This window comes from Pholis gunnellus (genome assembly GCF_910591455.1).
Source record: "Pholis gunnellus genome assembly, chromosome: 23".
NCBI classification, from domain to species: Eukaryota; Metazoa; Chordata; class Actinopteri; order Perciformes; family Pholidae; genus Pholis; species Pholis gunnellus.
In genome coordinates this window covers 8,014,782-8,033,620 of record NC_136550.1, presented here as the reverse complement: position 1 = coordinate 8,033,620, position 18,839 = coordinate 8,014,782, and the positions used below count along the sequence as shown (strand labels likewise).

The following is an 18,839-nucleotide window of genomic DNA, read 5'->3' as shown; positions in this document are numbered from 1 at the left end:
GAAAATATCACCTTAGATACTGTCAAGCAAGTCTGACAAAAATAAAAAGCTGGTCCACTATTTACTGTCACTGTAGTCCCTCTAATATTTATCAACAGACTTGTTGCCTCTCTCTAGAGCTTTATGGGGGAAAACGGTTCATCTTCACAAGAAGACTGAGCTGTCTGACCTCATACAAACATTTTAAACCGGTTTTGTGAAATCCCCCAGCACTGTAAAATGCCCCCACGTTGTCCTGGCCCATGTCTATCCCTCTATGCTGCCCTATTATAGTCGGAATGTCTTCGGAAGGCCCAACGAATAAGGTCAGCCGTGACTTTTTGGAAAACAGTTTGTGTGCCCCTTGCTCTTCTTTGTTTATTTTCCTTAATGCTTCCATATCCATTTGGGGAGTCGCTGCTGCTCTTGGGCAGCCAGAACAACAAAAGCAGCCACAGCTACAACCCCCACATAACAAATACTGTTGTTTCTGCCTTACCAAAGGAAAGAAATGAACACTTCTCCTGACATTTTGACTCTCGCTAGCAAAGAAAGAAAGAAAAATGACTACATGCTGTATTGTATAGCTGTTGTGAAAAAGGGCAATTGCTGTTGCAGCACCATTTGATGAAATAAGAGAACGAATTTCAAGCTGTGCTTTCGGTTTCAGCTGTGGATTTCCTGTGCTGCTTACCTTGGGCGTGGATGAGTGCAGGTAATCCAGGTCTGCGCTACAGCTGCTACCATGAAGAGCAATCATGGATGCCTGGAAAGTGTCGTCCTCTATCCCAGAGTAAGTAAGATCTAACACCTTTTCATCAGACAGGTCTGCTTCGCAGGTGTCAATCTGTGATAACGAACGGGAAGTAGCGTAACCAACGGGGACACTCAACGGGCCTCAAATATTGATCTATTTGGTGGACTATCTAAGCACAGACAACTTCTCCAGCTACAAAATACAACATATACGTATCCCTTAATTAATCCCTTAATGTATTTGTCAGGATAATGCTTATATAAGATAAATATGTAGAATTAGGCAGAAGCAAATATCACATGTTTAGAACAGTCTGTTTTCCACTCTCCCAAAAGCTAACTAACCAATGCAGGCTCTGCTCGGTAAACGATGCCCTCAGTCAGTCCTTCTTCCTCTCCTTCTTCAACCCAAATATTTATGAAGTCAAATGAATGGATGGCGGATGATGAAGTAATTTCCTGCTCACCATATGGGTGTGGAGAGTGGGAATATCCACATATTCCCTAGGAAAGTGGAGAAATTCTTTCAGTGTCTCCGGCTTCATGTAATTTGATTTTATTTACTTTTGTGACCAAATCAGGTACAAATAAATTAGTATGAAATGAAAATGGTGTTAGATGTTAGAAGTTACTCAGATTTGTAAACACGTATTATGGAGTTTAATATTGATCTTGGTGCACAAGTTTTCAAACAGAGAAATAGCTCAAAACGGCACATTCATGACTCTCTTTGAATTACTTCTGAAAAGAAAGTGTTTTCTTTAGTGTTAGCTCCTGATATTGATTTTGTAAAGCATGCAGCCTGGGTAGATATAAGAAAACCAAGAATGCACACTGTCAGACTCAATTTTGAGAGGCAATACCCCAAAACACCTCTCAGAGGTACATTCCACGTCCTGCAGGAGAGTTGGATTATTCCACATCGGCTTTCTACAGCTCTGTAATCCGGCTAACCTTGGCAGCCCAGATGTCTCACTGTGTATTCCAACGGCAGACTCAATACAGGAGAAATGTAGCTCTAAAGCTGGAAAAAAAATGCAGTTTTGCAGAGAGAAACATCCCGTACGAAGAGCACAGGGGGCCTGGAGCGATGAGCAATGCCGTTGGACCGACCCAATATTTTGACACGTGCCCGAGTGTGCTTAAGTGTACAAGAGGGTATGTGCTCTTGGAAAATGCAATCACATAATATGTGAAACAAAGGGCGCAGAGCATTTCAGGCCGGTCGCCTCCTCTGAATGAGCAGCGGGTGGAATGCTACACCATGCAGCCAACCTCCACTCTTTTTTTCCTGGATGAAAAATTCATGCCCTCGTAAGCTGAACCCTCACGACTAGACCCTAAGTCACGGGATATCGAGACAACCTGACTCACAACCTCGCATACGCACACTGAAAAGTCCCCGACATGCTGAAAGATTTACCAAAAAGACAAAAACGCAAGTAACCCCAACAGATAGGCATACAAAATACAAAATACTATGTTTAATGCTTACAGGCAGCGGCTTGGCAACTCCTATCTGGACCTTGCCGAGGTTGGCTCCCTTCAGGGCCTGGACAGCGTCCTCCAGGTTGGCGTTCTCCAGGTTGGTGGCGTTAACGTACATGAGTCGGTCTCCTGGCAACAGTCTGCCATCCTGTTCGGCCACACCGCTGGGAACCAGAGAGCGAATCACGATCACCGTCTTGGCAGGGTCCAGGGGGTCCTGTGGCAAGTCCGGTAAAATGAACAAGATGTCAAAAGGTAAACTATCACAGCCTGAGACTTGTATGGAAATTACAGGGAATTTAATTTATTTGTTTCGTAATATAACTTCCACAAGGAATACAAAGGTCTAAATAAGTAAGGTTAGCGTGACACAGTATGATACTTGCATGACGGTCAGAAGAATCATTTAAATGTGGATGAAAAACAAAACGATACTTCAAAATATAAAAAAATGTCATAAGAGTATGAATTTAAATGTTACGTATCGCTTTCCTTGAGACGGAATTTACTGCTCCATATGTTAATGATGGAAATAAATACAACATATATACACGTACAAATAGTTGTAAAATAGTAACAAATACAACATCTATAAAAGTACCAATACGTTGGTGTTACAACTATAAAACCCAGGAAGATTTCCCACCTGGTAGTCCAGAATGCTGAATCCCAATCCCCCTTCTCCCTTTTCAAGCTCGATGTTCTGGATCTCCAATTCCCACATAGCGAAAGCAGATCCCATCGTCTCCGCGGTCACATTATCCTGTGCCGCTGCCGCGACATTCACCTCTGAGTCTTCAGCAACCAGTACGCCGCTCAGGTCTATTTGTTTCTGCAGAGCAAAATCCCAAAATCCCGATGTAACAGCATGCCTTCGTCACTTTAACTCCGCAACCCCGTAGACTGCTACCCTCTAGTTGAGTCTGTGGCTCAGGTTACTGGCAGCAGATAAAAGGGAAATATCTTTGGGATGCCAGGGCCTTAGTACATTATCACAGATAAAGCTGGAAAGATGAAAACCCCGTCCCCAAAGGGAAGCCGCTTTTGAAGTCTCATATCTCTAGCAAGTATTGCTGGCTGCTGAGGTTTCACTAGAATTGGTCTTAATAAACTTTCATCCTCCCCTGTGTATTGTTAAGTCTTTATCCATCATCGTTGACAATGTGGAAAGCCAACGGAGCGATTGACACATCGGTTAAGCTAATAACAGTTGATGGGTTATAGCGGAGGAGGACTTTAGGAGTATTGCTCCTCAATCACATTCCCTTGTTAATATGCAGAGGCGGGGAAACGTCTTTCATGATTCACATTACTGCATTTGGAGAGGATGCAGGGAGGTTTCCGTACCTACTTATAAGCATCATCTGCTGCAATACCCCGCATGGTTATAGCCATGAGCTCATTCAGTCTCTTGCTCAAGGTTTCTTTCTTAACATAACAATACTTGACAAAATGTAATGATGCGTTATGACATTTAAAAAAATAATACAGAGGAGTAAATGTGCTGTAGTTCAGCAGTGCACATGCAGTACCTTTAAATTTGATGTTGTTGACAACGTCTCTGATTCTGGTTGGACCGCATCCATGTCAGTCTGCAGGTGAGGGGCGGGCCTACAGCATGTCATGTTTACGCAAAGCGGAAGCTCCTTCAAGATTCTGACTACTTCCTTGTGGGTTTCACCAATCAGGGATAAACCATTGACCTACAAAAGGAGAGGCTAATATTAGCTTCATTCAAAACGCGGTTCAGTAGCAATGGTTTAAAGCAGCGTTAATTGATTTAGTTGATTTTTCTTGTCAGCAAACCGTTGCCTGTTTACACATCCAGCAGGCACTGAGCAACATCGGCATTCATATGGAGTCACGTCTCTGGCCACCTTTTAGCTCAGGTATGTGTATTATATCAAAGTAACTTATAAGTGTTGATGGCAAATATGAAAAGGTCTACACAGTTGCTCTCTTTCATTTCGGGGCTGCACACCTCAAGCAGTTCATCTCCGCTGAACAGCTTGCCACAGCGACCAACAGGTCCCTCAGGTAGAACAGAGCGGATGTAATGATGCCCACTGCTGGCTTCTAGACTGATGCCCAGCCCACTGCTCTCACTAAACTTCTCCACCTGTGCCACCTTGAATGGAAACAAGAAATCACATTTCAGCCAGCATATGAAACAAATTGTACTAATGACTCAATTCATTTTGTTTGCCGACTAAGGTCATCCTTCTTTTTAAGATGCCAGTTTTGAGCTGTTTACCATTATGAAGCAAATGCCCTGAAACCAAGTTCTGGCTTTTTGACGGATGAGAGAAACAAATTCACTTTGAAAAAGAAACTTACTACAACTTCATTACTTGGACCCAACATTTCTTGCCACTTCTTCATGAGATCCTCCTCTTCAAAGGGTGTTGGCTCCATCCCTTGGATAACAAGACAAAAGTATGAATACACAAAACATGAAAAGGCAAGTTTGCCATAAACAATTCAACAGCCAGCCAAGCGAAATACATATCAAACTATTTGCAAAGTACTTATGTTGACTTCAAGATCAGACCTTCTGAAACAAAAACCTTTGTCTGTGCTTATAAAAAAATGTTTAAACTTCTGCACTGTCTATGAAATTACCATCTCGGCATTACCTCACCGTGTGTTTTGCTAGTCAGTGTGTTCCTGACGACCATAACCCTTATCCGTCAGATGTGTGCCCAGTATCTCTGCTGGTGTGCTTAAAGAAGAATCCCTGCCTCCTAGCTCCTACCATGTTTGTCTTCTGTAAGCTGATCCGCGGCTGGGCTGACATCAGATCCTTCACTCTTTGTCTGGGGCGGCTCTTCATCCGCGGTGACTGTAAACACACAAGGACTAGTGAGACAGACGGACGTGGGCAGCGACACAGACACATGACGGTAGAGACAGCCGCTTGAAAAAAAACGTCTACTTTCCACTAACGGCACACACACACACCCAAAAAGCATATTTGATACGACTTTATTCTTCCAAAATAGTTTGAGCATCTCCTCCTCTTTTTATAATGACGATCACTGACCTATCTCTAGAAGGGTTACATGCTCTTGCTGATGTTATCCATAATGGCTGACTCTAAACGTTCCAGTACTTCAAATATCTGTTTAATGACCCTGGTACGTTTTTTACAACTTATTGCCACGGTTTATGTCTTTGGAGTTCCACAGGGCACCAAAGTGGTCGCCCATGAAATGACTACCCATGAGCCCGAGAAAGCCGTAGTTTACGCTGTTCATCGGGCACCTTTTAAGTGCGAACATAAAAACTAATGCTAGCTCATGGTATGCAAGAAGGAGCTCAACAACCTTAACACTGACTTGACAACAATTTAAGTGTGTCATTAATTTATTTCGTTAACCCCAACCATTAAATGACCCGTTCCAACTTTCATCAAACTTGTGATACCATGCCCAGTAAATTAGCTCAAATATATTCTTACTCACCAAACTATTCTGTGTTTAGAACAAGGGAGCTCCAGGGACATAACATCATATATGCACTGATGTAGTCCTTTTTTATTATCTGTAATACTCAATCCTGATCAAATAAAATCCTGACCCTCTCTGTCTTGTCGACTTCTGGCTGCTAGTTTTTCTGCAGGTTTTTGGGCTAGAACTTCCTGTTGCCAGATTGAATCACTTTCAAAGCTCCATCTATCACTATTGGCAACTCATGCAAGTTGCTTTTCCTGCTTCTGTCGTGGCCTGGAGGTCCTGTCAGGACTGGGGAGGAAAATCTTTCTGTTTACTCTCTGTCTGTCTTGTTTAATGGAAACATCATAAAAAATGCGAGGAAAAAAAGCCATTTCCAAAAAAAAAAAAACGGAAGCACATGATAGATACTAGCAGACACATGCAGACCTCAGTTGTAACTCAGTTGTCAATGTCTTAGCTGTGTGGATACCCTGTCAAACGCAGCACATGCTGATTTATTATTGGATATAGTTCAGGGTCGAAACAACACGATGGAAAGCTTTGGGTTCTTTCTTTAGAAATGTGGTTGTTGGGTCAGTCCAGCCAGTGCAGTATAACAATGAATGCGATGGGCAGGATTTGACAGGACTTGTTTGATTATGTCTGAGAGAATAGTTTTGTCCTCTTAGCCTTTGTCAGTGATAATTAATAATGAGTGCATTTTGCTTTCTTAGGAATAAAACACAATGTTGACATCAATTTGGACTGCCTTTCAGTACAACCTAAGTCAGTGTTTTTATATGCAGCAGGAAAATATTCTGTTTCTGTATTTTAACTATATTGATAAAAGTGACGGAAATTTCCATTTGGAGTCACTCGTTACTGCATCATAAAAACTCCTGTCTGAGACACATTTGCATATCAAATGACAACTTCTTTTTGACAGGGTGATGAGCAACAGGGAATGGGTTTTCGTCTGTCCTCATTAAATTTCTCTCGCTTCGTCCTTCCTACCTTGAGCAGCCTCCTCGGCCTTCTTCTTCTCCAGCTCCAGCTCCATCATGACGACAGTGGTGGTGGGGATGATGGTGGAAGGGGGCGGGGCGGTGACAACGGGGGCCATATTAGGGGGGATCTCCTCAGGCCTGAAGCCCCGCCGGATCAGCTTAAGGTGGACTGTCTGGCCTGTGTGTCTGAGCACTTCCACTGCCTGCTGATTGGTGTATCCCTGGATGTTTACGCAATCCACCTGCAGAGGGCGATCATTTGTGAGCCCATGGATTAAACAAGGGCCTGAACAGCTTGTGCTGACATTGTCAGTGTGAATCGACATTTATATTCTTGTTTGATAGAAGTGGAACTGAAACAACATTAATCAAAGTGATTATAAATACCAGCAGGGGTGCTCCACATGACTATTCCCATCTACTTCAGCCATTAACTTCATTTATTTAGATCATTTAAGACAGGTAGAAACGCATTACGCATACGTATTAAGAATTGTCAGTCAATTAGGTGTTTTATTCAGTTCTTAAGTTCCCAAAGCACATTAACATTTACGCTTAAGAACAGAACTCAATCAGGCACACATGAACACCAATACACCACTGCAAACAAGAGTTTGTGCGAACTTTAGAAAACAAAGGGCAACATCAACTCGTGTTTCAAATGATGCAAGAAATTACACGTCGTCGTTAATGTCCTGAAGTAATGAAATGAAAAACCGAATTGCTCAGTGTGCTAATTCAAGTCGTATATTCAGTCACAGGAAAAAAACAAAACCTTTATGAATCAGTTAATTGTGAATTAGTCATTGTGCATCTCAGAATTTCCCTCCATTGATTAAATGTGATTACTATAATAGATTATATTAAACATTCACTGCATTTGTTGCCTCATGCCACTGGAGACAGAGGAAATAGCAATCGCTACAAAGAGCATGATTGATACTTACAGCGATTATCTGGTCTCCAACATGAATACGGCCATCTTGATCTACGGCACTGTCTTTTGTTATGCTCTTAACAAAAATGCCAGAGGGCTCTGAGGAGTCGGACCAAGAACAAAAAAATGAAAGAGACGGAAGAACATAACCATGAATCATGACATTAAGAGCAGAAAAGCAAACAGATGTTTCATTTGATGTTCAAAGTCAGGGTGAGTGAGCATGTTTAAATATTACAGTACACAACTCGTAAAAAACGATGTGATGAACCCAGTGCACTTGAGCTAACCTTGAAAAACAAAGACTTGTAATGCAAGGCCATTCAATAGTCAATTCAATAAATAGCACAGCTTTAATAACTGCCTGTGGTCCCATTGTATTGTAGCTTATTGCTACATTTGATAAAAGTGAAAATATTATATTAATTTATATATAAGTGGTGTTTGGAAGTCTAGATGCTGAAACACTCTGTAGACTTGGATGTTAATACCGGGTTCATCACAACCAGCAACCGCTTTCATATTCCACGCTTGATCCATTGATTATAGGCGAGAATGAATTCATCATTGCAACTTATACGAGTATTTAGTGAAGCGTGGATAGCAATTAGACTTCAATATGACACTTTAATTGAAACGGTCACCTCCTCTGAAAAGGAAGGCTGCCATCTCTCACCTGCATTTTTATCTCCAACATAGCCAGCAATAGTGATCCCCAGTCCCTGGGTGTTCTTGGTAAGGCTCACATCAAATGCTTCATCCTCCTCTTCCTCATAGCCCTGTGAAAAGATTAACGGTAAGGACAGGTCAACATCCACTGATAACAAGATGAAAGTAAAGGATGATACATTTGACAACAGTGGAAAAGCAAATCATGGCATCCGACTGCACCACATGGGCAGCAAAATACCGTTTTTTTCAGCGCTCTGAACCTGTTAACCATAAAATCACAGCTAATATGTGCAATACAAAGGGTATGATGTCAGTCCTATCGTGAGTCACTACATTTCATTCATGTTTAAATAGGGTTGAGTACTGAGTGGCCATGAAATCGCTGCTTTTGAAAAAAGTGAAGCGACATCTGCTCTCCGATGTGTGAGTCACAGGCAACCTGCTATTCCTTCAATTCCATTCATTCAGGGCCGTCGAGGTCAGAAAGGATAGAACTGGAGATGACGGACCTGAACTTAGCATCTGAGTCATCATCTTGACTATTTGTCACAGAGAAACTGCTTTCTGACTGCTTACTATACTGACACAATGTGACACAATTTCCATATTGTAATAATTTGAATCAATTTCCTGCCGTCTTTTTGGTTCTTACCTGTTCATTGACAGTGGGGAGCACCACAGGCATGACAGCGGAGAGAGAGGGGTTCTCGTCCACAGGACCCCTGGTAACCACCAGCTTCACCCTGTCACCACACTGCCTGAGGACCTGGGCCACCTGTTCGCTGCCCATGCCGTACAGGTCAGTGTCTCCGATCCTCAGGATGTGGTCCCCACTGCGCAGGCGGCCATCCTGCGGTAGAAAGAAAAGTAAGTTTTCTGACTTAGTGTGTGTAGCTTCAATAGAACCCATAATGACACTATCGCTACCAAACAAAAGACAAGAGTGACAGTTAATTATGTGCTTGCTTGCAATTCTCATTATACCTAACTGACAAGAGACATCTATCTAGAACATTGAAAGTGTCATAAAATACAAAAAAAAAAGGCATTTTATGGCAAACACTGTATAAACAACAATTAACAAGGCTCAACACTCGGAAAGAAAATTCCCAAAGAAAGTAGGGAGGCATTAATGCAATCACCTGATCAGCTATGCCTCCAGGAAGGATGGTTTTGACAATAACCCCAGTGGTCTTTCCTCCCACAATACCGAAGCCGAGTCCGGTGCCATCGTTGACCAGCTCAATCGTTTCCACGTGCTGCCACTAGGCGTAGCAAAAGACAAGAATCAATAAAGCGAAAACAATTGACTTTTGAACAAAAATACAGGCAGATGGTGTTTTCACAAGAACTGTTGTCCAGTGTATTGTAAGAATACATTTGAATCAGTAGTGGGAGCAAAGCTTTATTTTTCCTGCTAAGAAACAGATGTGTACGTCGGCCGTAATCACATTTTACTGCTTCTATGCTCGGTTGTGCATAGCGTAGCATGTGTGTGTCGCTTTCTATACGTCTCCACGAGAATATTTGTCACATCGTGTACCCTATTCCACATTCCTTGTCGACATCCGTTTGCAAACATCCGTTTGTTTTCAATATTTGCAAGTTGGGCGCGCAAATGCAAGTTTTTATTCATGACGTTAGTGCGAGAGTGTATCTTTACCGCACTGGAGGTGGCTGACAGTGTACTGGCAGCCGAGGGCGTGCGGGACACCGCAGGACTGACCAGCTGAGGTATTGGTCCTCTAGCCACAGCGAGCTGCACCCTCTCTGACGCACTCTGCAGGATCCCTATAGCCTGCTGGTGGGTCACTCTCTGGTCCAGGAGCTGGCCATTGATGGCTAGGATCTGGTCAGCTTCTTTGAGCTTCCCATCACTGTGGGGGGGGAAGTAGCATGGAGTGTCACAGTGAGCGAGAGAGAGGGGTATGGTACGCCAAATCCTTAATTCTTCAACAAATGGCCAAATGTCGAAACATTTTCTGGAATGTTGACTTTGTTAGGATACGATTTTAATCTTTGAAGAATGGAATGTTGGGTCTTACATACCAGTGAGCCACACTTCCTGGTTGAATTTCCTGGATGAAGATGCCGAGCTCTCCTCGGTTCTCGCTCTTCAGGCCCACCACGCTGAAGCCGAGACCTCCTGATTCTGGCTTTTGTAGGTCCACTTGAGTCACGCAGCGCCCCTGGGTCGTACACACACACATATATATATATATATATATACAGTATACATACAATTTGGCTCTGTGCTGATTCACTGAAGCATCAAAGCTGTAGGCTGCCTTTAGAAGTCTATTTGAAGTGCCTCAAGAGAAAAGAACGCAGTGTGCAGCCTGTAGTTCTCCTCTTTGACTGTCTTCGGATATTTGGTTTGAGTGAAGAAAGACCTCATCAAGATAATCTACCTGTTTACAGATGAGGTGCTGACTTTTGTGTGTGTGTGTGTGTTAAAATGAACTGCACAATGATTGCTTTGGCTTTACAGTCGTCCATACCTGCGCCATGGCGTTAACAAGCTGTTCAAATTCTTCACATGAGGTCTTGCCATTGATGAGTGTAGAAGCTGATACGTCTGAGATGGCGACTTGGCCGCCATTGGGTTTGACTGCTGCATCATGATCGCTGAGGTCACTCCCACTCGATACTGGGACACTCTCCTGGAAAAAGTAAACGTGTAGTGTGTCACGTTGAAAATTGCAGATGTGTCACTGACTTATTATTCTAATATGCATTTTCTACTAAATAACTAAATATAAATGTGATGTTGTCTGTTGAATTTCAGCAAAAATGCACCTGCAGAGAGCGGCAATTACTGGCAATAATCCAGCCAAAGACTATTAAAAGTCCAACAAAAATCATCATGATGTATTCCTCCTGTGGACGTAAACATTCAGCAAGTTTAATTTGAGACACCAAAACGCTGAAGTCCGGGTGTCTAAACCACTGGGATGATGGATAGTTTGTTATCCCACAATGATTAGCTGGATCTATGGCAGCCTAATCCTTCAGGGTATAATGGCTCTTAGCTGATGTTCCAACAATGACTAGTAGGCTCCAAATACAATATTTCTATCATGGTGGGGGGAAAGCATCACTGGCCATCTGGATGCCTTACTAGGCTTTGGTTTTAATTACTGCAATGACTTTACTTGTGTGACAGATGAATTACATGAACGAGACAACTACATAAAACCGGGTTTTTCCAATTTCATTAGCCAAAGGGCATAATGTTTATGGCCATCTGAACTGGATTTAAAAGGACGGATATAGCACACAGCAATCATTTCATAAACACTCCATTTGGCATATGGCATTGCCGAGCTAAAGCTGTCCTTGTGAACTTCTGCATTTGCATTTTGGGAAGTTGACTGCACAACTTTCAGCTTAGGGAGCATGTACTGTAAGTTATGCCTCCTTTAAATACAGTCCCAGATTAGTCCTGAGAAACAAAAACTGCGTTGGACAGGACACATTAGTGCTGCGACTGCAAACAAAAACCCTATGGGTCGAGCTAACTCGGCGTAGCATGCTGCTAAGTTGCCGTCCTCATGCATGCGCTTTGTTAGCTGGGGCCTGGCTAAGAGGATTAAAGTTCCAGTTTGGTTCTTGCGCATTTAAAAAATTGTTTCTGCCCCACTTCATACAGTGGCCTCTTTCTCATTGGAGAGTGGGGCCTGGTCGCCATAGCGACATGGGCTGTGCAAGGCCTAACTAGCAGAGCCAGAAGACGGACAGAGTGTGTGCGTGTGTGTGTGTTTCTGGCTCTTGTCTCACAACAAAACACACCCTCTCTCCAAATTGGTTCTGCTTAAGGGGGACAAACAAGTGCAGTTGGGTTTGGAAGCGCTATAAAAACATAACGCCGACTTGTTGCAGATTCTGAGATGTGTCTCTTTATCGTTTTTTTACAACATGGAATCGGTCCATTTCAAAATCTGAAGGGAATTTGTGATGAATGGCTGCTTGATAAATGTTGCTTAGTGAAACAAACACAGGCATCAGCAAACACAGACACACACACACACACACACACACACGCGCACATACAGTAGGCGGAATGTACCTCTTTTGAAATAAGCTGAATCACCAGCACACAGAAATGCCAGCACGGCCTTTATAATCTAAATTCCACAAGGGGTAAAAAAGCTCGAGCATCCCTGCCTCCCACTGCATAGCTCAAATATTTCCGTCTGTATTTCTGAAACGCTTACCCCGGCCCCTTTCCACTGTGACTTAAGAGCTCTTTCCCTCCACTCAAATGGTCTATTCTCAATGGAGAGAATCAGCTTGAAAAAGAGTTCCTGACTTAGACCAAGTATCTCTGCTCATGCACCCATATTATTTCTGGCTCGTGTGAACCCTGACAGCAATTTGGCCATAGCAGCAACACTATTGGGGATGGGGATTTCAGGGGGTGGGGGTGAGCCAAAAACAGAATCAGTGAGGGTCACCCAGGGAACGGGAAAAGATAAAGGCACCTTCAATTGTGGAGGGTATAGAAAATGTTATCTATAATACAGGTAATGCAACGGTTTAAGTTAGTTTACATTGTGTGCAAGATTCCAGCACTTGTCGACACTAACGCAAGAGCTATGCCTGGCAATTTATATTCCCCCTGCCTCAGCCCCAGCTCATCCAACATCATGATAATAAAAAATGCACGGACAAGCTCTTATTTATCATTAAACATGACCACTTCTGTTTATATTACTTCTGTGCTAACAAAGTATGATGCTGCCATCTGGCATTTTGGCCGTTTATACTCATATACCAACGACGCAGAACTCTAAATGACCATAACCTTGTAACCTTCCATGGGGCCTTGGAACGCTGGGAAACCCGGCATCAATCATTTGTATGCAGCTTTGTCATTCTAATTGAACATGGTCACAGTACCGAAGGCTTAAAACAATGAATACTGCATTGTTTACATGAAAATTAAAACTTATCATAGATTAAATAGTCCTGTAGTCCTGTGCTTATTGCATTATTATGAATACCTGGACAAACGGTGCATACCGTGACATCATTTTCAGTTTACCTGGTCTCTGAGATGCTGGACAGACTTCTGCAAGGCCAGGATCTGGTGGAAGAGGGGGCTCTGGAGCACTGATTTCAGCAGGCTGAGCTTCTCCTCAGTGGGCACCTCCCCCCGCTCCTTCAGTTTGGCCTGGAGACGCTCCACCGCCTGCAAGGCACGCTGCGTATCTGCAAGCCGTCGCATATTTCAGTGACAGCACCGGCCGGATCGAAGGAGTGGACGTGGGGAGAAGCAGGCGTGGTGGAGAATAGAGGTGGAGAGAGGTGATGAGGAAAGAGGCTTTATCAGTTCATGGGCAGAGATAGTAAGACTGGGAGGGGTGTTTGGACATAGCCGCATGTATTCATTTGAATTTCATTTATTTTTTTATAAGACCATATTCCATACCTTTTAACGTATGTCTTTATGTTTACAATGACATGTAAATAAGCATGGTGGAAGGAAGAAATCGCATAGAATCACGTATGTCTTCAGCATAGAAATGTTTCCTTTTTTTTGCCTTGAGGGTCAATGGTGGGTTTCACAGGGGCACTGAATGGGTATCGGGAGGAAAAGAAAAAACGAACGAGACCCTCCACCGATTGCTTGCTGGACCCAGCATAAGCCCCACAATGGAGCAACTCCAGAGTGGCTTGTTAGTGTGGACGGGCCAGCCCAACGTCATCTGGACAAAAATAAAGCAATTTCCGAAGCTCACCAACGGTGACTAACACCTAATAGGGCGTGCACCAAGGTCCAAAGCACTTTTTTGCACTTAGAAGCTTTGTTGTTCGAACAAAGGATGTAAACAAGCCAATAACACTGGGGTCTCAGCGAGGTTTTTTCTTCTTCTGTTCGCCACTTGTCCTTTATAGGTAGCTGTATCATTTTTCATTGCCCCCCCACATCAGTTAGCATAATGAAGAGTCCCGTCCCCCCCCCCCCCCCCCCCGAGCGTGGCATGTATGCGTGTGTCCATCTGTTTGCTTTTGCGAGTGTTCCAAAAGACAGGGTGGTCCTGGAGCAGAGCATAAGGATGACACTATCAAAATTGAAGTCCTAGTTGGAGTCATTGAAAACGTATCACATTTGATATTGAATTCTGTACTTCCAAATACACTTTCTTTTTAGTATGAGGTAAAACTTCAATAGAAATAATTTCAAGCCGAGATTCAATTTTAAAAAATGCCTTTGAGGTCCTATCCTTGGTCATATCGTCCACCTATGTAACAATATGCAAAAATAAATTCTTCAATTCAAGTGTATTGAAGTGAGTTTTATCAGATTTAGTTAGTATGTGCTTATTATTATCAATTTAGATGACATAATTCACAATAGCTTGATAAAGGATTTCATCACAATACAATTCCATTGAAAGTTGATAATTATATTGAAGTCTATATGGTCAACATGCCAGTCTTGAGAGTGACCACTGAGTGCAGCTTTAAACAAAAGAAGCTGGCAGCACCAAATTGGCTCCATGTTTGACAGTTGGACACATACATCTCTATGGGGACAAACAAACAATCAAGTATATGGCAACAGAATCTGATATGGCAGCATTGGTGGTGCCCACGCCTTGAACTGAATCCAGTGCCTCTTACTCTGGTTGAGAGAAACTCACAGCAGAAGCCAAACACGGATGCCGAGCCAGCAAAGACGGACACCCAATTGACAAAACCAAACCCGTCTCCAAAAATAACGCTTATCGAAGAAATTAAGATTCAAATTTAAAAAAGGCACAGCAAGTGTGCGGAGGCAATATTTCATGTTTGTCTTGTTTATTATGGTTGCGATGAATCTTAATTAAGTTGAGCATTTGGTATAAAGAAGTGATTACTTACCCATTGTTTCTATCATTTTTAGAACTCCAGTTGAATGTGGTTTCTCCCCATCAACAGCGATTTCAAACATACCCCTTTTTCAAGGCCTGCAAAGAACAACACAATGTTTTAGGTCTTTTTCTTTCAGCTAGGATGGATAATGTACTTTAGAAACCTTTTTTGGTATATTTGTTGGAATTCTTGTTACATACCGACAGTAATCAATGAATTAAAAGCTCTAACATATGATGTAATCAGCCCATTAATTTGCGCTTACTCTTGCTGGTTTCTCCAATGTTGCCGACACCAGCTTTAACAATCAGACAACTGAATAGCAAGCCACAAATTCCTTTTTTGTATACTTCCACAACACACTTGATCCAAACAGGAAGTAAGAGCTGGAGAGCTCATTCTCCTCTGAACCAGCCTCTTGGAAGCCTCTCTACTCGGAAAGTCGACATGAAAGAGAAAATGGATTTATTTCCGTTCCATCAGGGCCATATTTATCTCTTAAAAATGCTTCATCATAACATCACAGAGTAACCATTGTGCTGAAGAACTGTAGGCTATTTACTCAGTCCACAGCGCAATGGTGTAGTCTGTCTGTTTGAGCACACATCTACTGTAGGTGATTTGTTTCCGTATATTTGACTAATGCTCTTATTGATGGATCATCAATTTGTAATTTACATTCAATCAGTGCACTTTGGCAGTAGTAGTATGCACGACATGTCTGCTGCCAGTCAGCAGTCTTTTAAGATCCTACTTGCATGATAGCAGTGCAGCAACAATTGTTTTTTTTATCATATATTAATCTGCGGATTATTTTCTCAATTAATCAACGAATTGCTTTATCTACCAAATGTCAGAAAATAGTACAAAATGCCCCCACAGACCACGGTGACCATGACGGCACCCATTGGTTAGTGGAGCACAGTTTTGATTTATATGATGTAATAAATCAAGTGAGAAGTAGGGTCATTTTATCGTGGACTTCTACAGTCAGGCTTCTTTTTGCAACCCCCCCCCCCCCCGTGGCCTTTAGAAATCATGTTTATGACAGAGAAAAGCAGCAAATGCTCAATTGTCACATTGTTGGCATTTTTGCTTGAAGAATGATGAATCAATTATCAAGACAGTTGCAGAATTATTTTCATGTCTTGAGTAATCGTTGCAGCTCTTTGTCAGCATTTCAGTCGCCCGTTTAGATTTTTTTTTTTTCTTAAAATCAAAGTTTATATGGACTTTTATTTGTTGTACTATTTGGCTCAAAATATATATTATACATAGGATATATTAAAGGTCCACATTCTTTCATGACCCACCGTAACGTCTTACATCTGATTTATATACTGTGCGACAGTTCAGTCGACTATACGTGTTGCCATTTAATTACTTGTGCTACACGTATTTGTCACATGCTTGAATCAGAGAAGAATCAGTGATGCATCACACCTTTGAAGACAAATGATAACGTATGAAGGTGTTTTTGTCATGGCCATCAACTCCCATCTTAGGAACGTCACACTCGACTAGTAGTGGCTTCGTTACAAGCATGACATGACTCTGGGAGACATCACACGATTAATTAAAGGAGATTGGTAAGACAATTAAAAGCCATATATAGAATAGGTACAGTACATGTGGCAACAGGATCACCACAGCACTGGTTTGATTATGTTCATTTCATTTGCTTCGCCCAATGTTTAGACCCTTTAAACCGACTATTGAGCTTTCTAAGTATGTGGCCGCTGTGTATGTTATTTATGCAACAACTATGAATTAATAGGATGCATTTGTTGTACTGGTGTAAAAAAATAAACTTAGTTTTGATTAATTCATATAGGCTAATGCTTCAATTGTGGTCTTGGGCTTTAGCAGTCTTGTCTATGTACGTGGGTTTATATGTATTCTTATGCTATTCCAATAATATGGCTTTAATAATTATAGGTGTTGCTTTCAGGGACCTTTAACACATTGTCCTTTCAAATGTATTGGAGGTATGTGGTTCATATTCTTAAGCAAGGGCAGAAGTGATTCACTCTGTAGGTTGCACATATCCAGTTGCTTGTAATGATTCACAGAAGGCCCTTGGAACTAATTAGCCACTGTTACACGGCGGACTTCAACCAAAATAACAACAACGTGAGCTTTACGGTGGCATTTGCCTCCGAAAATAGTCGTTGGTGAAGTCATGCGTGAGCTTTGCCGTGGCCACAAATAGCTAATAACGGCGTTGTCACGTTATCGTGCAGCTCTTCTCCAAAACAATAGGAAACGTCGGCCGAGAACGTGCCCATTTAACATGTTATGAATCTGAATGAAGCGCTTGCTTTGATAGAAGTATGTGTAAATCAAGTCAGGTTTGCTCGTATTTTGAATAAAGTCGCCAAAGCGTTCGGGACAATCCGCTTTTCTCAACTCCTCCTCCTCCTCCGCCTTCCCATCTCATCCAGGGAGCAAAGCAACAGGCTTCCGAGAGGGAGACGGCGAAGAAGTTGCACAGTATTGCTGGTTTTCGGTTTGCAAAAAACGCCCACGGTGGTTACTTAGATGGGCGGGATACAGTTTCAGCATGAAAAGAAACACTAAAAGCAATTTTTAGTCCCGTCTTTCTTGTTTCGTAAACCACCGCGACAACAGGCGTCTGCGAATATTTCCCTCCTCATTAGCGACATTGTAGCTCGCAAAACGGACTCTTGCCGAAGCTGAAGTTGTTGTTGTATTTTAAAAAATGTATATATATTCAGGTAACATTTCCTCGAGCGAAACATGTCAGAAAATTAACCACTTACATGTGTGTGGAGCGTTTTACCGTCCCGGCCGCCGGTATCCTATCCTATCCTCTGTTGTCCTGCGGCTAACGGCGCACTGCCACTGACTGGGGCTTAAAGATGGGGCGTAGTGTAACTCGATCCTCTATGGACATTTTCGGCGATAGCGGAGCACAGAGCGCTGAGCTGGGACAGAAGCGCCGCTTGCTGGTGGCCCAAGGCCTGAGACGTCGGGCCTGTATGCCAGCTCCAGTGCTGCACAGGCCAGGGTTGTCAATGCTTAACTAGCGTGGATATTGGACTCTATGTTTGTGATAAGATTTAATTAATATTCAGAGCAGATTTTTGTTTCACTTATAGTACTGAAGGATAGTAAATAGTTGTGAGGACTATCACCATTTCTCACAGTCTCTCCACCTCTGCTTTCTACCTAATGCACATCAGTGTCTTTTAATTTGCACAGCTCAGTTTAAGCACAAGCAGTAATAAACTACATAAACATCTAACTTATATACCTATCACCAAGACTGCTGGTTTACCAAATGGCTTACTTCCCCATGGCCTAAGGCAGCCAGGGGCCCGAGATGAAATATTGTAGTCAGCAGTGTGCACTTAAAGGTTCTCAGTGCAATATTTAGAGCATTGATATAGCAGCAAACTGGCCGTGCGTGTCTGTTAGTGAATGTGAGTGCATGTGTGCATGCCCCACCGGTTGGCTTGCATCCGCCGCTCAGCCCCTGCGCTCATGCAGCGGTTTCAAGCTGATAAAACCGACCGAACCCACCCGCCCCCGGTTCCCCTTCAGGTTAACACAGTCAGCCCTGTCAGCAGTGTTCTGCTGTAGTTTGCACTGTTGGCACTGATGGCACTGATGAATTGGTGAATTTCATTAAAGGTAACCTTTGAGGACAACTTTTTAACACGCAGGTTTGTACGACAAAAA

At 42.6% G+C, this 18,839-nt stretch overlaps 1 protein-coding gene across 1 annotated transcript in view; it reads right to left on the bottom strand.

Moving 5' to 3' along the window:
• mpdz (multiple PDZ domain crumbs cell polarity complex component) overlaps positions 1–17,987 on the bottom strand; it is a 42,785-nt gene extending 24,798 nt beyond the window's left edge. Inside the window, exons 1-19 of the mRNA XM_079185186.1 lie at positions 17,918–17,987; positions 15,144–15,229; positions 13,321–13,487; positions 10,775–10,936; positions 10,323–10,462; positions 9,937–10,150; positions 9,416–9,538; positions 8,926–9,123; positions 8,278–8,380; positions 7,612–7,700; positions 6,672–6,906; positions 4,979–5,065; positions 4,561–4,640; positions 4,205–4,351; positions 3,756–3,926; positions 2,870–3,055; positions 2,231–2,440; positions 1,081–1,239; positions 674–826 (exon numbers count right to left, since the gene is read on the bottom strand). Of these exons, the coding sequence (XP_079041312.1) occupies positions 674–826; positions 1,081–1,239; positions 2,231–2,440; positions 2,870–3,055; positions 3,756–3,926; positions 4,205–4,351; positions 4,561–4,640; positions 4,979–5,065; positions 6,672–6,906; positions 7,612–7,700; positions 8,278–8,380; positions 8,926–9,123; positions 9,416–9,538; positions 9,937–10,150; positions 10,323–10,462; positions 10,775–10,936; positions 13,321–13,487; positions 15,144–15,213 (2,694 nt within the window). The 5' untranslated portion in view covers positions 15,214–15,229; positions 17,918–17,987. The remainder of the gene's footprint in view (positions 1–673; positions 827–1,080; positions 1,240–2,230; positions 2,441–2,869; positions 3,056–3,755; positions 3,927–4,204; positions 4,352–4,560; positions 4,641–4,978; positions 5,066–6,671; positions 6,907–7,611; positions 7,701–8,277; positions 8,381–8,925; positions 9,124–9,415; positions 9,539–9,936; positions 10,151–10,322; positions 10,463–10,774; positions 10,937–13,320; positions 13,488–15,143; positions 15,230–17,917) is intronic.
• Positions 17,988–18,839: the final 852 nt, after the last annotated feature.